Source organism: Oncorhynchus kisutch, linkage group LG1, assembly GCF_002021735.2.
Source record: "Oncorhynchus kisutch isolate 150728-3 linkage group LG1, Okis_V2, whole genome shotgun sequence".
Classification (NCBI taxonomy): domain Eukaryota; kingdom Metazoa; phylum Chordata; class Actinopteri; order Salmoniformes; family Salmonidae; genus Oncorhynchus; species Oncorhynchus kisutch.
In genome coordinates this window covers 48,274,657-48,291,949 of record NC_034174.2, presented here as the reverse complement: position 1 = coordinate 48,291,949, position 17,293 = coordinate 48,274,657, and the positions used below count along the sequence as shown (strand labels likewise).

Genomic DNA, 17,293 nt, shown 5'->3' with positions numbered 1-17,293 from the left:
CTCATACCGGCGCCTCTCTGCTTTCGCTGCCTCCAGCTCTGCTTTCGCTGCCTCCAGCTCTGCTTTGGGGCGGCGATATTCCCCTGGCTGTGCCCAGGGTCCTTCGCCGTCCAGAATCTCCTCCCAAGTCCATGAGTCGTGCGTTCTTTGCTGCTGCTGGCCGTTACCACGCTGCTTGGTCCATTGTTGGTGGGTTATTCTGTCACGATCGTCACAATTTGGTTAAATTTGAACTTATACATTTGACGTTCTTTCTGTTGGAGTTTACAGTATAGGGAATATCCCATCTTACATCACACTCCGGAAAAACATTTTCCAACATGACTTGGGCATTCTGATCAGGTTTATGTAATAACTCCAAAAATAGAAAAGTGAAGTGTAACTTTGCATTGGGACTTTTTATGTGTATACTAATGCAGCTCAGATAAAGTGGGGTGTTTCACCTGCAGCACTTGATACTGGAAGAGAGTAAAAGGATCCAGACATTTACTGTATTTATACCACGCAAGAGAAATGAGCTAGATAGAATGACAGAAATAGTCACAAGCCAATAGCCAGATAGAAAGCAACACAAGGGAAAGGCTTGTGCAACTGAGAGTTGCAAGCTGTCATTAGCCATGGCCATTATCAATACACTATTTTGGGTTGTAAGACACTCTGTTGTGCAATCCTACAGATAACCTGGCAGAATTTGGCAGATTAATTTTCCTTGGGTCAAAGCTAACCATATTCATTTTAAATGCAGCGAAAGAAAGAATCACATTAGTGAATCAGGGTTGATTGAGAATTGTTGAGTGGGACATTTTACACTTATCTTCAGAACGTGGATTGGAAATATGATGAAGTACATGATCGGACAGCCGACCAGGGTATAACACATGATGTCAAATACTCACAAATAATGAGGTGTCCTTTATTAAGCTTGACCGAGATGCAGGCTGGACATTTGTGTCTATTCCATTGATTTCACTGTACCGGGCAAGCTAAATCAAGTGAATCTCTCAAGTATTTGAAAGTAGAACTATTTCACATACGTATTTCACCCAGGTCTGCTGGGCTGGAGTGTCACTGGCCACGGTAGGGTAAATGTGGTTGGGGAGGCTACTAATTTGACATCCACATCCTGACTTGAAATACTAAAGCATGCATGATGTAGAGATAAAACATGAGATTTGCCATGACAGTTCAAGTTTTGCTCTCATATCTCAAGTTTGGATTTGACACTCACTAAACTCTTCAGTTTTGTATCCACATCAGGACAGAATCACAATTCCCGTCCTAATATGAGCACTGTATCGTGGAATCCGTCACCAACAGTACTAACCTGGCCCAGAAGTTCAGGAAGTCCCAGGACTTGTCCAGTGAACACCCCCAGACAGATGAGGATGGAGTTGAATTGGCCAATGGAGCCTCTCATGTGTCTGGGGGATATCTCGCCCAGATACATGGGCAGGGCACTGAGAGCAATACCTGGAAACACAAGCAAACAAGTACAACATCGATGGATATTATGTTCAATATGGACTGCATAGGATTTACTCTTTAAAAGTGATAAATTGTTGTGAGTTGAAAACCTCACCGTGTAAACACGCCTGAATAGTACAAATACAAAACTGCCCTAGTCATTTAGCCATGCTGTATATTCAAAACCTCCTTCACATGAATTTCAATCGAATCGCAAAGTAAAAATGATTTGAAATCAAGTGTAGAGCAAAGATTGTGTGGTTTCACAATGCACATGAGAGGAATAGTGTTTTAATAAAATATGTTGTGTTACAGCCTGAATTCAAACAGAATTTTTTTAAATAATAACATATTGAAAATGAAATACAGAAATCTCATACTTATGAATACTTACGTTAATTATATATTTCTGTATATTTGCAAAAATGTCTAAAAACATGTTTTCGCTTTGTCAATATGGGGTAATGTGTGTATATGGATGAGAACAAACCCTAATGAAACAATTGTATTGGGCTATTGGCACTGATGTAATCACTCAGCTTGTTCTATATACTTACTGTAATTGTGTAATAGTCTGTCCTTGGTGAGTGAGTCATCTAAGAGTCTTGAGAATCTCCTGGTTGAGACTATTTTTAGATAGTTGGGGGATAATGGTCAGATTTCTCCAGCCTAGCAGAAAGAGCACTCACCAGAGTCCACCCCCATGACGAAACGACCGATGATGAGCATCTCGAAAGATCGAGCCTTCTCCCCCAGGGCTAACAAAAGAGCAGCTATCACTGCAAAGCCGTTATTCAAGAGCAAGGTGCCCTTCCTAAACATAGAGAGAGACAGAGGGGGAAAGATCGAGAACAGGAAGAAGGGAGTGGTTCAGAATAGCCACAGGTAGAATTTTCTACAGAGCACTTTTGCAATATTGAAACAGTATTTCTTATGATAGAGGATAAAAGGACTGGGTGAACTAATGAATAAATCTTCTTTCCATAAGTCAATTAGTGAGACAGCCTGTACACTAGCTTCAAACCTTACAGCTCACTGAGCTTGATGTCCTTGGACATTGATTGAAAACTGCTTAGAAACTAATCCAGATTGTAGCTTTAATGAATTGACTACTTTATCATATTTAGGCATGTAACTTGGGGGGTGCATCATGACCCCCCCCAATATACCATGATGAGTATGATTGATTGTGAAGACAAATTCCCACTGTAAAAGCACCAAGCAGCTATTGGCTTTATGTGGTTTTGCAACACAGTGATCCCCCAATCACAAATACACCGTTGGTTGCTCCCGGTCCCCAGAGGCAGCTGCCTGGTAAAGAGAAAAGGAGTTGAGCACGGCTTGTAAGGAGAATGGAGCAATGCGCAATTTCTCCTCTCTTTCCATTTTTATTGGTCTGTGATATATTTCTTCAGTTCAACAGCTTGCACTATACGCACTCTCTTTCTCTTTGTAGTGTTTGCTGAGGAGAGGTAGCTAGGTAGCCTAGTGGTTAGTGTGTTGGGCCAGTAACTGGAAGGTTGTTGGATTGAGTCCACAAGCTGACAATGTAAAAATCTGTCATTCTGCCCTTGAGCAAGGCAGTTAACCCCCTGCTCCTGGGCACTGTGGATGTCGATTATGGCAGCCCCCTGCACCTCTGATTCAGAGGGCTTGGGATAAATGTGGAAGACTCATTTCAGTTGAATACTGAGATTCAGTTGGACAACTGACTAGGTATCCCCCTTTCCCTTATATTCACCAGAGCTCCAATGTACACTGAGTATACCAAACATTAGGAACACCTTCCTAATATTGAGTTGCTCCCCCCCTTTTTGCCCTCAGAACAGACTCAATTCATCAGGGCACCGACTCTACGAGATGTCAAAAGTGTTCCAAAGGGATGCTGGCCCATGTTGACTCCAACGCTTCCCATAGTTTTTTTCAAGATGGCTGGATGTCCTTTGGGTGGTGGACCATTCTTGATACAAACGGGAAACTGTTAAGCATGAAAAACCCAGTAGCGTTGCAGTTCATGACACTCAAACCGGTGCGCCTGGCACCTACTACCATACCCCGTTCAAAGGCACTTAAAACATCTTAGGGCTGCAATCCCGTTAACGGGATTGATATGACAACAGCCAGTGAAAGTGCAGAGCGCCAAATTCATACAGAAATCTCATAATTAAAATTCCTCAAACAGACATGTATCTTATACCATTTTAAAGGTAATCTTGTTGTTAATACCACCAAAGTGTCAGATTTCAAATAGGCTTTACAGTGAAAGCACCACAAACGATTATGTTAGGTCACCGCCAAGTCACAGAAAAATTCAGTCATTTTTCCAGCCAAAGAGAGGAGTCACAAAAAGCACAAATAGAGCTAAAATTAATCACTAACCTTTGATGATCTTCATCAGATGACACTCATAGGACTTCATGTTACACAATACATATGTTTTGTTCGATAAAGTGCATATTTATATCAAAAAATCTCAGTTTACATTGGCGCGTTATGTTCACTAGTTCCAAAAACATCCGGTGATATTGCAGAGAGCCACATCATTTTACAGAAATACTCATTATAAATGTCGATGAAAATACAATTGTTCGACATGGAAATATAGATACACTTCTCCTTAATGCAACCGCTGTGTCAGATTTCAAAAAAGCTTTACGGAAAAAGCAAACCATGCAATAATCTGAGTACAGCTATCAGACAACAAAGCAGCCAAAAAGATATCCGTCATATTGGGTAGTCAACATTAGTCACAAATAGCATTATAAATATTCACATACCTTTGATGATCTTCATCAGAATGCACTCCCAGGAATCCCAGTTCCACATTAAATGTTTGATTTAGTTTGATAATGTCCATCATTTATGTCCAAAGAGCTACTTTTGTTCGCACTTTTGGTAAACAAATCCAAAGTCATGAAGAGTGTTCCCTAGTTGCAGACAAAATGTCAAAACGTTCCGTTACTGTCCGTAGAATCATGTCAAACGATGTATGGAACCAATCTTTAGGATGTTTTTAACATAAAACTTCAATAATATTCCAACCGGAGAATTCCTATGTCTGTAGAAAAACAAAGGAACGAGAGCTAACTCTCTCGTGACCGCGCCTCAGAGCCTGTGGCAATCTGCCAGACACCTGGCTCAAACAGCCCTTATGAGCCCCCACTTCACAGTAGAATCCTCAAACAAGTTTCCAAAGACGCTTGACATCTAGTGGAAGCCTTAGGAAGTGCAACATAACCAATATCCCACTGTGTATTCAATAGGGGCTGGGTTGAAAATCAACCAACCTCAGATTTCCCACTTCCTGTTTGGATTTCTTCTCACGTTTAAGACTGCCATGTGAGTTCTGTTATACTCACAGACATCATTCAAACAGTTTCAGAAACGTCAGAGTGTTTTCTATCCAATACTAATAATAATATGCATATATTAGCAACTGGGACTGAGGAGCAGGCCGTTTACTCTGTGCACCTCTGGGCATCTTCGATCAAAGCTACTCAATACTGCCCCTGCAGCAATAAGAATTTAAATATTTTGTCTTGCCCATTCACTCTCTGAATGGCACACACACACACACACACACACAATCAATGTCTCAATTTTATCAATGCTTAAAAATCATTATTTAACCTGTCTCCTCCCCATCTACACTATTGAAGTGAATTTAACAAGTGACATCAATAACGGATTATAGCTTTCACCTGGATTCACCTGGTCAGTTTATCATGGAAAGAGCAGGTGTTCTTAATGTTTTATTTTCTCAGTGTAATAATGTTTTGAACGTTTAAAACAAGTAAAAGTTTATGAACATATTATAAATGTACTCCTATGTTGTTGTGTAACTAGTGAACTATTGGTGATTAAGTAATATTGTGTATAAATAGTTTTATACCGACTGATGCAATTCAAGGTTGGCAATTTTAGCAAGGCTAAGGTTAGCTAGCTAGCTAAGGTAGCACCAAAGCTAGCACAGTATCTGGATCTGCAGTTTCAAATGAGCAGCACTCAGTCAGTGTTCACCCTAGTGAAGAAGTAGCTAGTGCCCTTAATGGAGGTGCCAACACCAAAGAGAAGAAAAGTGCATGATATTTTTAGTGGGAGTGCAGAGAACTGTAAGTAAATTAATGAAGGGCTACATAGCTAGCTAGCTACCAACACTTTTAAAATCCTAATAGACTGGTGCTATGTAGTAAGCTAGCTACAGTAGGTATACATACAGTGCCTTCAGAAAGTACGCCTTGACCTTTTCAAATGCTGTTGTGTTACAAAGTAGGATAAAAAATGATTTTATTGTCCTTTTTTGTCAACACAAAATACCCTGTCAATGTGCCAGAAAAACATTTGCAAAAGATATATGAAAAATATAAGAACAAATATATTTTGATTAGATAAGTATTTAACCCCCTCAGTCAATACATGTTACAATCATCTTTGGCAGTGATTACATCTGTGCATCTCTATGGGTAAGTCTCTAAGAGCTTCCCACACCTGGATTGTGCAACATTGGCCCATTATTATTTTCAAAACTCTTCAAGCTCTGTCAAATTGTTTGTCGATCATCGCTAGACAATCATTTTAAAGTCTTGACCAAAATAATTTAAGTAGATTTTAATAAAAACTGTAACTCGGCAACTCAGGAACATTTACTGACTTCTTGGTAAGCAACTCCAGTGTGGCTCAGTTGTTAGAACATGGTGCTTGCAATGTCAGGTTTGTGGGTTTGATTCACTGCAGTACTTAATGCAGCTGGTGGCCACACCAGATACTGACTGTTACTTTTGATTTTGACCCCCCCTTTGTTCAGGGACACATTATTCCATTTCTGTTAGTCACATGTCTGTGGAACTTGTTCAGTTTAGGTCTCAGTTGTTGAATCTTGCTATATTCATGCAAATATTTACACATGTTAAGTTTTCTGAATATAAACACAGTTGACAGTGAGAGGATGTTTCTTTTTTTGCTGAGTTTAGTATATGTACACTACTTTTCTTTTACTACAGTATTTATACCACAGTTAACTGCAAATACTACACTATAATACAGTATACTACAGTACATACTACAGTATTCACTGTAGTGTTTTTGTAGACATTAGTCAGCAAAAACACTACAGTGAATACTACAGTATGTTTTAAAGTGGGACACTGAACAGACTGGGTGTATATCTACAATAGAGTCAGAAGTTAGTGCAACTGCCCATGTTTTTACTCAACTGCTCACTCAGTTCTAGTGCACATGCAGCACAAATTCTAAGAGGACTGCCAGAAGAAGTTTGTGGCTAATTCACAGATATTGAAGCTCTGGTCAGGTTGCTCCTTATCATACCTGTCCTCTGAAGCAGAAAGGAGCTTTAGTGCCCTCAGGAGGTTAAAGATGTGGCTGCACAAAACAATGACAAAGCAGATTAAACCATGTTGCTGCCTATCTGATATTATCCACCAGGAAAAGCTGGATATTATAGGTAGGAAAACAATATGCAATAACTTTATTGCTGGCAGTGACAAGTGTAAGCAGGTACACTATATATACACAAAAGTATGTGGACACCCCTTCAAATTAGCGGATTTGGCTATTTAAGCCACAACCCTTGCACTGGAGCAGTGAGTGATGAATCACGCTTCACCATCTGGCAGTCCGACAGACAAATCTGGCTTTGGCGGAGGCAGGAGAACGCTTTCTGCCCGAATGCATAGTGACAACTGTACATTTTGGTGGAGAAGGACTGCGAGCCAGGCTTAATCGCCCAAAATCAGTGCCCGACCTCACTAATGCTCTTTTGGCTGAATGGAAGCAAGTCTCCTCAGCAATGTTCCAACGTCTAGTGGAAAGCCTTCATAGAAGAGTGGAGGCTGTTATAGCAGCAAAGGGGGAACCAACTCCATATTAATGCCCATGATTTTGAAATTATATGTTTGATGAGCAGGTGTCCAAATACTTTTGGTCATATAGTGTATGTATACATATATTTTTTATTTAAATAGGCAAGTCAGTTAAGAACAGATTCTAATTCACAATGTCGGCCTATGAAAAGTGGGTTAACTGCCTTGTTCAGGGACAGAAGAACAGATTTTTACCTGGTCAGCTCGGGGATTTGATTTCGCAACCTTTCGGTTACTGGCCCAACGTTCTAACCACTAGGCTACTTACAATACTAGTCAAAAGCTTGGACACGCCTACTCATTCAAGTTTTTTTCTTTATTTCTACTATTTTATACATTTTAGAATAATAGTGAAGACTTCAAAACTATGACATTTATTTAACTAGGCAAGTCAGTTAACTTCTTGGTGACAGGGGGCAGAATTTTCACGTCCGGATGAAATGCATGCCCAAATTCAACTGTCTGCTACATTCTAGTGTCTAGTTTGAGAAAGAGATGCCTCACAAGTCCTCAACTGGCCACTTCATTAAATAATACCCGCAAAACACCAGCTTCAACGTCAACAGTGAAGAGGCGACTCTGGGATGCTGGCCTTCTAGGCAGAGTTGCAAAGAAAAAGCCATATCTCAGACTGGCTAATAAAAATAATTAAGATTAAGATGGGCAAAAAGAACACAGACACTGGACAGAGCAACTCTGCCTAGAAGGCCAGCATCCCGGAGTCGCCTCTTCACTGTTGACGTTGAAGCTGGTGTTTTGCGGGTATTATTTAATGAAGTGGCCAGTTGAGGACTTGTGAGGCATCTCTTTCTCAAACTAGACACTCTAGTGTACTTGTCCTCTTGCCAAACTGTGCACTGGGGCATCCCACTCCTCGTTCTATTCTGGTTAGATCCAGTTTGCGCTGTTCTGTGAAGGGAGTAGTACACAGCGTTGTATGAGATATTCCGTTTCTAGGCAATTTCTTGCATGGAATAGCCTTCATTTCCTCAGAAAAAAGAATAGACTGACGAGTTTCAGAAGAAAGTTCTTTGTTTCTGGCCATTTTGAGCCTGTAATCGAACCCACAAATGCTGATGCATCTAATCTAATCTAAAGAAGGCCAGTTTTATTGCTTCTTCATTCAGAACAACAGTTTTCAGCTGTGCTAACATAATTACAAAATGGTTTTCTAATGATCAATTAGCCTTTTAAAATTCCAAACTTGGATTAGCTAACACAACGTGCCATTGGAACACAGGAGTGACGGTTGCTGATAATGGGCCTCTGTGCGCCTATGTAGATAAAAAACAGTTTCCAGCTACAATAGTCATTTACAACATTAACAATGGCTACACTGTATTTCTGATCAATTTGATCATTTTAAAGGACAACATGTTTTGCTTTTCTTTCAAAAACATGGACATTTCCAAGTGACCCAAACGTTTGAACGGTCTCATCTGGATAGGTTCCCAATCTCAACCTGAGATTGGGAACCTATCCAGATGAGACCGTTCAACCCCCCCCCCCCCCCCCCTCACACACACACACACACACACACACACACACACATAGAAAATACAAAATAAATATACATCTCTCCATGACTACGGTCACGACTTGTATAACAGAAAAGGATTTTCCACAAGGCTCTCATTCACCCTTTGGTACGAGGCATGCTAAATCTCATCTGGATAGGTTCACAATCTCAACCTTTCTTTCTTTTGCTCTCAAAAGGATGTAATTGCAGTTGGACATTCTCAAAAAGGTGTAATCCCACGGTTTTAATGCATTCAATTCAACCTCAAGTCAAGGACAGTTAAGTAAATGGATTCTTTGGAATGAGGTAAAAGAGGGTAGCAGGGGCATTGACACTGCAGTCCAGGCACTGACTAAATGACACTGAGCACAACAATCCCCAACCTTGCGAACTCATCATACTTTCACCGAAATTAGATCTCGAAGAGTGGAATTGGTCCAGACCTCAGAGAAAGAAAAATACTTTTCAGCCCAAAAAACATTATGTTGCAATCTGCCCTTGAGTAAGAGCTTGTGTAGATTAATCTGCATTTTGCTTAATAGAAGAACAAAAAATCCTAGTATAGTATGTTTGGGTTAATTGAACGGATTTTTAGAGGGTAGATGATACCCTACTTATTTTCAAACTTTAACTCATATCTTACTGGTATACTCCTGCAGCCATCCTAGCTTCGCTGCATGTGTGTAGCAAGCACTTCAGCAACCACGCATATGAACGAGATATGCGATCTGAAACGATGGGGACAGACAACCGAAAGATACAGCTGTTGCTACTGTATTTCCATGGTCTGGAACTAGCGCAGTGCCACACAATACAAAGACATATTTGAGAAGAGAAAGCGACAAAGCAAGCGTGCAGAGGTAGGTAGCCTGATTCTTGACGTTCAATGTGTTCTTATTGTGTTATTACCATTGCACCATATCATGTAGACATATAGGCCTAGGAGCTCTACAGGTTAGCATATGTGCTCCATGTATTTATGACAGTTAAGAGACAATTGACATTGAGTCAATTTACATTGCAGAATATTATCCCCAAAACGTGATAAATAAACAAACATACTGTAGGCTAAATAGTGTTATGGGCTAATGTGAAAACATAAACCCACTAATGGGTTTGTTGCAAAAGTAAACTAACTGCTCCTCATCATCATTACGTTCCTCTATTTCTGTAAGAATTGTAGTCACACATTCAAATTCTCTGCAGCACAAACATTCCCCAATCGCAGAATAAGAACGCAATTGCCACAACTGCACCACCAGTCTGTGTTGATCCAGGGGTGGGCTGGGGCTGTGGTCTAGCTACTGCTGCGGCTACTGGTAGCTAGAGGGCAGCGGCCATCTGAAGGTCAATTTGCCTCAATTCTTTGTCCAAATACTCAGGCTTAAATAAATATGGTTCGACAACTCCATCAGTGCCCCCTCCGGTGGTTATTTTTCATCCCTCGCGATTATTTAATTGTCAGACATATTAGCAGGTTCTTGTTTACTTTGTATAATTATTATGTAATGCTGTCTTCACTTCTCCGCCAAAAAAAATCATGCATCTGTGAATAAGAGCATAACTTGCAGTTTTGAAGTAGCAGGGATTCCCTGAGAGAGCACATGCGCAGTTGTTACCCATCTCCGCTGCTGTGGCAGTTGGCTACATAAAATAATGATAAAATAATCAAATGTTCCCACATTTCCTGATTCAAAACTGATTGAACTTGACAGAAATAGCTCATTCGGCCATACGCTTCAATAAAACACATTTATCCACACATTGGAGATTTCTAAATCATGAATTCACTGGCAATAAAGCAGAGAGGCCTGCATCCAGCAACGTCACGAGTCACATTACCCATTTTTGCAGCTGTTTCAGTACTGCACATCAGGGAGAGAGAGCGCAAACTCCACTAAACTAGTTTCAATGTATGGAATCACTTGGGGGTTTCTGGATTTTGGGTAAACTTATTTAATATAGATTGTGCACCAGTTGTTTTTAACAAAGAGACACACCCCTGCCCTTGAGTCTACGAGACGCTGCCATTCTGTCATTCCGATGCACAGGAAAAAAACGCTTGATTTATATTTCACCATGTCCTTATTCAGCCAAGACTCTGAAGCATTGTATATTACAGTTCTTCAGGTGCCATTGGTAGGATAGTCTCGAATGGAGCTAATCTAGTTCTCCAGTGATTCCCCAACTGAAGAGAGGGTAGAGGCGGTTTATTCACTGGTTGCCATAGTTTCATCAAGGTGCCCCCCATGTCGGCCTCTATAGCACCGTCTTTTCCTCTTCTGAGTGTCGGGGCTTAGGGCCTGGTCCCGGGTGAGCAGTATGTCCTGCATGACCGAGTCATTGAAGTAGAATTCTTCATCCAAATCGAGGTAGGTGATCGCTGTGATGTCCAGAAGCTCTTTTCGTTCAAAGGAAATGATGGTGGAAACATTATGTAAAAAACTATACAAATTGGTCAGGAGCCCATAAAACCGCCGCTTTACATGCCAGTAAACCAGTATACAACCAGAAAATAACGTAAAATGCCATGTGCCAAATTTTGCCACACTGTCGTTTCACATTGGTCGTCAAACTTCATTTTCTCGTTTACAATTCCATCTTCAAGCAACCATTTTGTATTCCTGATCATATATTATGTCGCTGTCTCATTCATCGACTAATTTTAGGCCATGCAGAAAGTAGTCAAGTCAGGTTGTATTAGTCATATGATAAATGAATGTATTTATGAATCTCATCCTAAGGCTATTCAGGATGATGTATGGTAAGGTTAAGACTATTGCTTACATCATAAACAGTCACATCTTTTACGTTCATCCCCTAATGGTCTCTAAGTAATATTTCAGTGATGAGTGAGAGGTATAAAGAAGCCACAAAGGGACTATTATCTACAGCTTCTATTACTACATGCAGTAGTCTTAACCGTAGTCTTAACCTTAATCACTTGGGCCACAAATCAGGGAGGGCGTTATCTTGCCGCTATCAACGCGCCTCTAGAGTCTATGTTATCACTTTCCACCAATGTCAAGAGCTACAACAGGGGGCATCAAACTCTCAGAATCATTATTGGCCGCAGTGTATTGCTAAGCAGCTGCATTGCTACAATGGGAGTGAGCCGCATGGACCGAGTTAATAAAGTTCAGTGAAAACTTGTCTGTGAACAAGAAGGGTTAAAACCTTTAATATGCTATGTAGGTGCATTATGTCATTTGGAGTAGGCTATAGGTAATTGACTGACGCAAATACCGTTTCTGTTAATGACTTGGACTGGAGCACAGAAATAAATAGGCTACAGGTCATTCAAATTCAGAAACCCTAATTCACGCTGCTAAAATTAAGCAATTCTGGAATGTTTCACAAATTGAGGATGAAATAAATGAGAAATCAGATTATACGTCTCCACCAACAGTTTCTATGTCATAAAAAAAATTCTGTGACCAATTCCCGACCCAGGGTATTGAATATCAACAATGAATATCTCGATAAATCCCCACAATTACTTTTGATACATGTAAGCACTAAACAGTACTTGAATACAGTTGAATAATTACTGCTTAATAATTCCAAGGAGTTTCAAGTGCTGGAGCTGAAAGGTGGGTCACACATTTGCCGCTGCGTCATGTACTATTTGTGTATGCAGGCCTTTAAGTCATGTTTAGCCTCACACCCACCAGTATCTCCGATGAGAAGAGAGAGGGAATGGGGAACTGAGGCATGAAGCTGTACTCAGTTAATGGAGGCTTCATGTTAAATTTACTTTACACATTTCTCTCCCCGGAGGAGGGAATATGGACTCAAATTGTGTTTATTTTTATGCGGCTTCTCAAGGGCTGAAATCAACATTTAATTCCTTTGATATGTTTCAAAATCTGATTACTATATAGCGACCATAAAGCACTGATTTGGGACACTCATTGGGAAATTACACCAACTGAAGGATCCCTGGTGACATCAAAGGGCAGAAATGTCTATTGGAATCCGTTTGGCTGGCAAGTATCCTTGTGAGAGATGTAGAGGTGCCTGGAGTGGATTTAGTGGTGTCTGTCTCCATGGGGGGCCTGTGGAGCATCCATTAGAGGGAATCACCCATGCACAGGCCTGCTGGAATCCTTAGGCTGTCAGCACTCAGCTCTTCCTGCCATGTTCCATCTACCGTGACGTCTGTCTGTCTGTCTACATGCGTCCTGACCACTAAAGGTTCGCTCACTGAAATGCTAAGAGAGAAAAACGACAGGGAGGGAAGAAAACTGAATAACAGATGGGGGAAGGGTTTATCTAGGTGGCCGCTTTCAAAAGTTGACGAGGAGAAGGAGATGGGGGAAGAATCCCAAAGGAGGGGTGGACGGTGGTTTGAACATATATGCCAACTCCTCTCCTCGCTTCAATTGCCAATAGTGTGGTGAGTGTTGTCGCACCAAAAAATAAGATAAAGATAATAGATAAAGCTATGTTCAGGCCTTTTACTCACACTGGGAAACTCTAATAGACATTCAGAAGTTCACTTGTCAATATTCCGTCATATACTCCCACCTCAAAGATCCTTCATCAGACAATGCCAGAAGCACTTATCATAAAAAATTGACCTAATTCACTGCAAGCCTCTGCGCTACCTTGCCAGCGCAATGGTTCTGTCACGACTTCCGCCGAAGTTGGTCCCTCTCCTTGTTCGGGGGTCGATGTCACCGGCTTTCTAGTCACCACCGATCCATGTTTCATTTTCGTTTTGTTTTGTCTTCATTATACATACCTGGTTTCCATTCCATAATCAATGTTCCTTATTTAACCCTCTGGCTTCCCTTTCTGTTTTGTGAGTGATAGTCATTGTCATGTGGGTTCGTTCTTTGTGCTCTGGATATTTTGAGTAAATTCAGATTATTACTCATACCTGTGTCCTGCGCCTGACTCCGCTTATCCATTTACCTAATCGCTGACAGGTTCATCTTCTTAACAAAGGAGCCGTGCAGGGAAATATGTATGCTTAAATGTTCATTTATATGTATGCATTGATTTCTATGTCAGCAAACCTCTTCTTTTAATGCTTATCATAGGTGTTCCAACTTACCTTCCAATGAGTTTCGTGAGCAACGTGACACAGAGTGCTCCAAGTAGGCCACCTATGGCAAATATGGAGACTGTGATGGACCATAGCATGGTGACCATGTCTGCTCCTATGGGTTCTCCGTAGCGCTCCATCCATGTCTGGTTGTAAAATGTCTTTATATACTGTATAGAGAGGAAGAGGAAGGAAGTCAGCATCTCAGCAAAAAATATGTTTCTCATTATTCACACAAGGTAAATTATGATTTATTTTCCATCCGATTTCAAGGTAATGTTTACGTAAGCTTTAAAAGGTCCATGCTGTTGTTAGGTTCTAAATAAACAGAGTAAAAACTAACGGACAACTAGGAAAAGTTCAAACCAAGTTTATTCACCCAACAGGTCAGACAGCTGAAAAGACAGACATGATCCCACCAGCACAAGTTTTTACACCCCACTTTAGGCGGAGTCTCCTCCTTTTCTCTAAACATTACATCTTTGTTGCTAGGTAGGAAGTTAAGTGATGTGTGTAATAACTGTTCCTTCTCCCTTCATGTGACCTGACCGGACCTCGGCTCTCATTCCTCACTTGTCATGTGTGGTCTCTCTCCGGCACACCTGTCACCATCGTTAAACGCATTATGACACTCACCTGGACGCCATCAACTCCTTGATTAACTGCCCTAGATATGTCACTCCCTTTGGTTCCTTCCCCAGACATCATTGTTTCTGTTTCATGCCTGTGCGTTGTTCATGTTTCTTTTTTAGTATTATGTTTAGTTTCTTGATTAAGTAACTTCTTCGGGGTAGTGGGCAGTATTCGTAAGTTTGGATGAGGTTCCCAAAGTAAACTGCGTTTTACTCAGGCCCAGAAGCTAGGATATGCATATAATTGGTAGCATTGGATAGAAAACACTCTAAAGTTTCTAAAACTGTTAAAATAATGTCTGTGAGTATAAGAGAACTGATATGGGAAGCAAAAACCCGAGGCTTTTTTGAGCTCAACACTGATTATAATGGCTCTCTATGGAAATATAAAAGGAATACCTTTCAGATTGCAGTTCCTAGGGCTTCCACCAGATGTCAAGTCTTTAGAAAGAGTTTCAGGCTTGTTTTTTGACAAATGAGCTAGAATGTGTCGTTTTTGTAAGTGGCTCCCATTTTGGCTGTAGTGTTTTCACGCGCTTGGATGAGAGTGCGCACTTCGTTATTTATCTCCGGTAATGAATATACTATTTTCCGTCTTAAATGTTATCATTTATTTACATATTAGGATACCTGAGGATTGATTAGAAATGTTGTTTGACTTGTTTGGACGAGGTTTATTGGTAAATTACGGGATTCATTTGTATGCATTTTGAACGAGGGAAACCGGTGGATTACTGAGTCAAGCGCACCTAATAAACTTACTTTTTGGGATATAAAGTAGGACTTTATCGAAAAAGGACCATTTGTTATGTAGCTGGAACCCTTGTGATTGCAACCAGATGAAGATCTTCAAAGGTAAGTGATTTATTTTAGCGCTATTTCTGACTTTCGTGACGCCTCTGCTTGGTTGGAAAAGGTATGTAATGCTTTTGTGCGCGGGGCGCTGTCCTCAGATAATTGCATGGTGTGCTTTCGCCGTAAAGCCTTTTTGAAATCTGACAAAGCGGCTGGATTAACAAGAAGTTAAGCTTTTAAATTATGTATGACACTTGTATTTTTATGAATGTTTAATATTACGATTTTTATTTTTTTCACGCTCTGCAATTTCACCGGATGTTGGCCAGGTGGGACGGTAGCGTCCCACCTACCCCGAAGAGGACAACTCACTCCCTGACTTTGCTTCCCGAATCTCAGCACACTCATCACAGAATGACGCCTCCCCAAAGAGAAGCATCAGGGAGTTTTTTGTTTTGGCGGTGATGTCGGGTCTGGGTGTCAGAACCGGAGCTACCTGGGAGGCCTCAGCCGTCTTATCGGATTCCCAAGCCTTGGTGGGTTCGGTGGGTTCGACGGGTTCCCCTGCCTCGACGGGCTCCCAGGTCTTAGCCGGCTCATCAGGCTCTCACGCTCCAGCTGGAGCGACAGGTTTCCGGCACCTTAGCAGAGGTGATCGGTCCGCTCCTGATCCCCGGGATCGTCATCTTGGTTGGGGTCCTGCGGCTGGAGCAGCGCGTCGGGGAAGGGGTACTGTCACGTGTGCTCCCTCTCCGGCCTCTAGGTCACCAGGCTGCTCGTTATGGCGCACACCTGTCACCATCGTTACGCGCATTATGACACCTGGACTCCAGCACCACCTTGATTACCTGCCCTATATATGTCACTCCCTTTGGTTCCTTCCCCAGGCGTCATTGTTTCTGTTTCATGTCTGTGCGTTGTTCGTGTTCCTTGTTTTGTATTATGCTTCGTTTATTTAATCACTCACTCCCTGAACTTGCTTCCAGATTCTCAGCGCACTCGTTACATCAATAATCCACAGCTATCCACCCGTATCAGTGACCGCAACCATGTGATTGCCTTATTCCCTCACTTAGTAACTCTCGAAAGCCCATGGCTTGTATCCACCCTTAATTGACTCCACCATATACATTCCTCCTACATATAACCATTAACTTCTGGTGTAGCAAGTATTTCAAATTTCAACCCAATGCTGTAAATTTAGAAAAATGTGAACGACACGACACCTAGACAGCAATTATGGGTGAATTCACATATTTGTGTACACTCACCCAATTTAGACTTAAAATTCAAAAAAGCACTTGCACATTTGAGTTCTCTCATTTCAGGTGCTTTGAGAATAACGCTATAACTTCAAAAAAGAGAAACTCAGTTGTATCACATGATTAAAGCTTACGTATCGGCCACCGTCAGAGCAATTTACACTTGAAATGTGACCAAAAAAATGTATTTAAGTCAAAACCTATTCACCTCTCCTGTCTGTCAGGCATTTCACTATTTTCAAAGCTAAACTCCAAGTCTCCAGTATGTCTCAGGCTCTCCCTCACTCTTTCTTATCCTACAACCTTCCATCCCAAAAGGAAGACTTCCTTAACCATTGAACAAGATGACCAGCTTTGCTTCTGGAGGCCTGCAGGTTCATAGTCAGTGGATCCTAACTTCAAACACTCACACAGTCCACACCTGAAGGGAACATGAAAGGGAAACGCATGGAAAGCTGGTTTATGGGGAAGTCTAACCAGCCCAAGTGATTTGTATTGACTGTGTGTGTGTGTACTATAATTAGCTTAACTATTTTCACTGATTTGTGAGCATATAAAAAATGTATGTTAAGAATGTGCTAGAGGGACACAGACGGCTAACTGGATTTAGATACAGGGTAGGAAACGAAGACTGCATGTGTCTGGGGACTATAAGACTGCTCAGGATCCAATTAGCCAACTAAATTGTG

General features: G+C 41.2%; 1 protein-coding gene across 3 annotated transcripts in view; it reads right to left on the bottom strand.

The window, feature by feature from the left end:
* The window catches only part of slc2a9l2 (solute carrier family 2 member 9, like 2), a 203,831-nt gene that overhangs the window by 160,896 nt on the left and 25,642 nt on the right, over positions 1-17,293 (bottom strand). For all 3 annotated transcript variants that reach the window (XM_020484616.2, XM_020484607.2, XM_020484600.2), the window contains 3 exons: positions 13,925-14,085; positions 2,154-2,278; positions 1,325-1,470 (listed from right to left, as the gene is read on the bottom strand). In XM_020484616.2, the coding sequence (XP_020340205.1) occupies positions 1,325-1,470; positions 2,154-2,278; positions 13,925-14,055 (402 nt within the window). In that variant the 5' untranslated portion in view covers positions 14,056-14,085. The remainder of the gene's footprint in view (positions 1-1,324; positions 1,471-2,153; positions 2,279-13,924; positions 14,086-17,293) is intronic.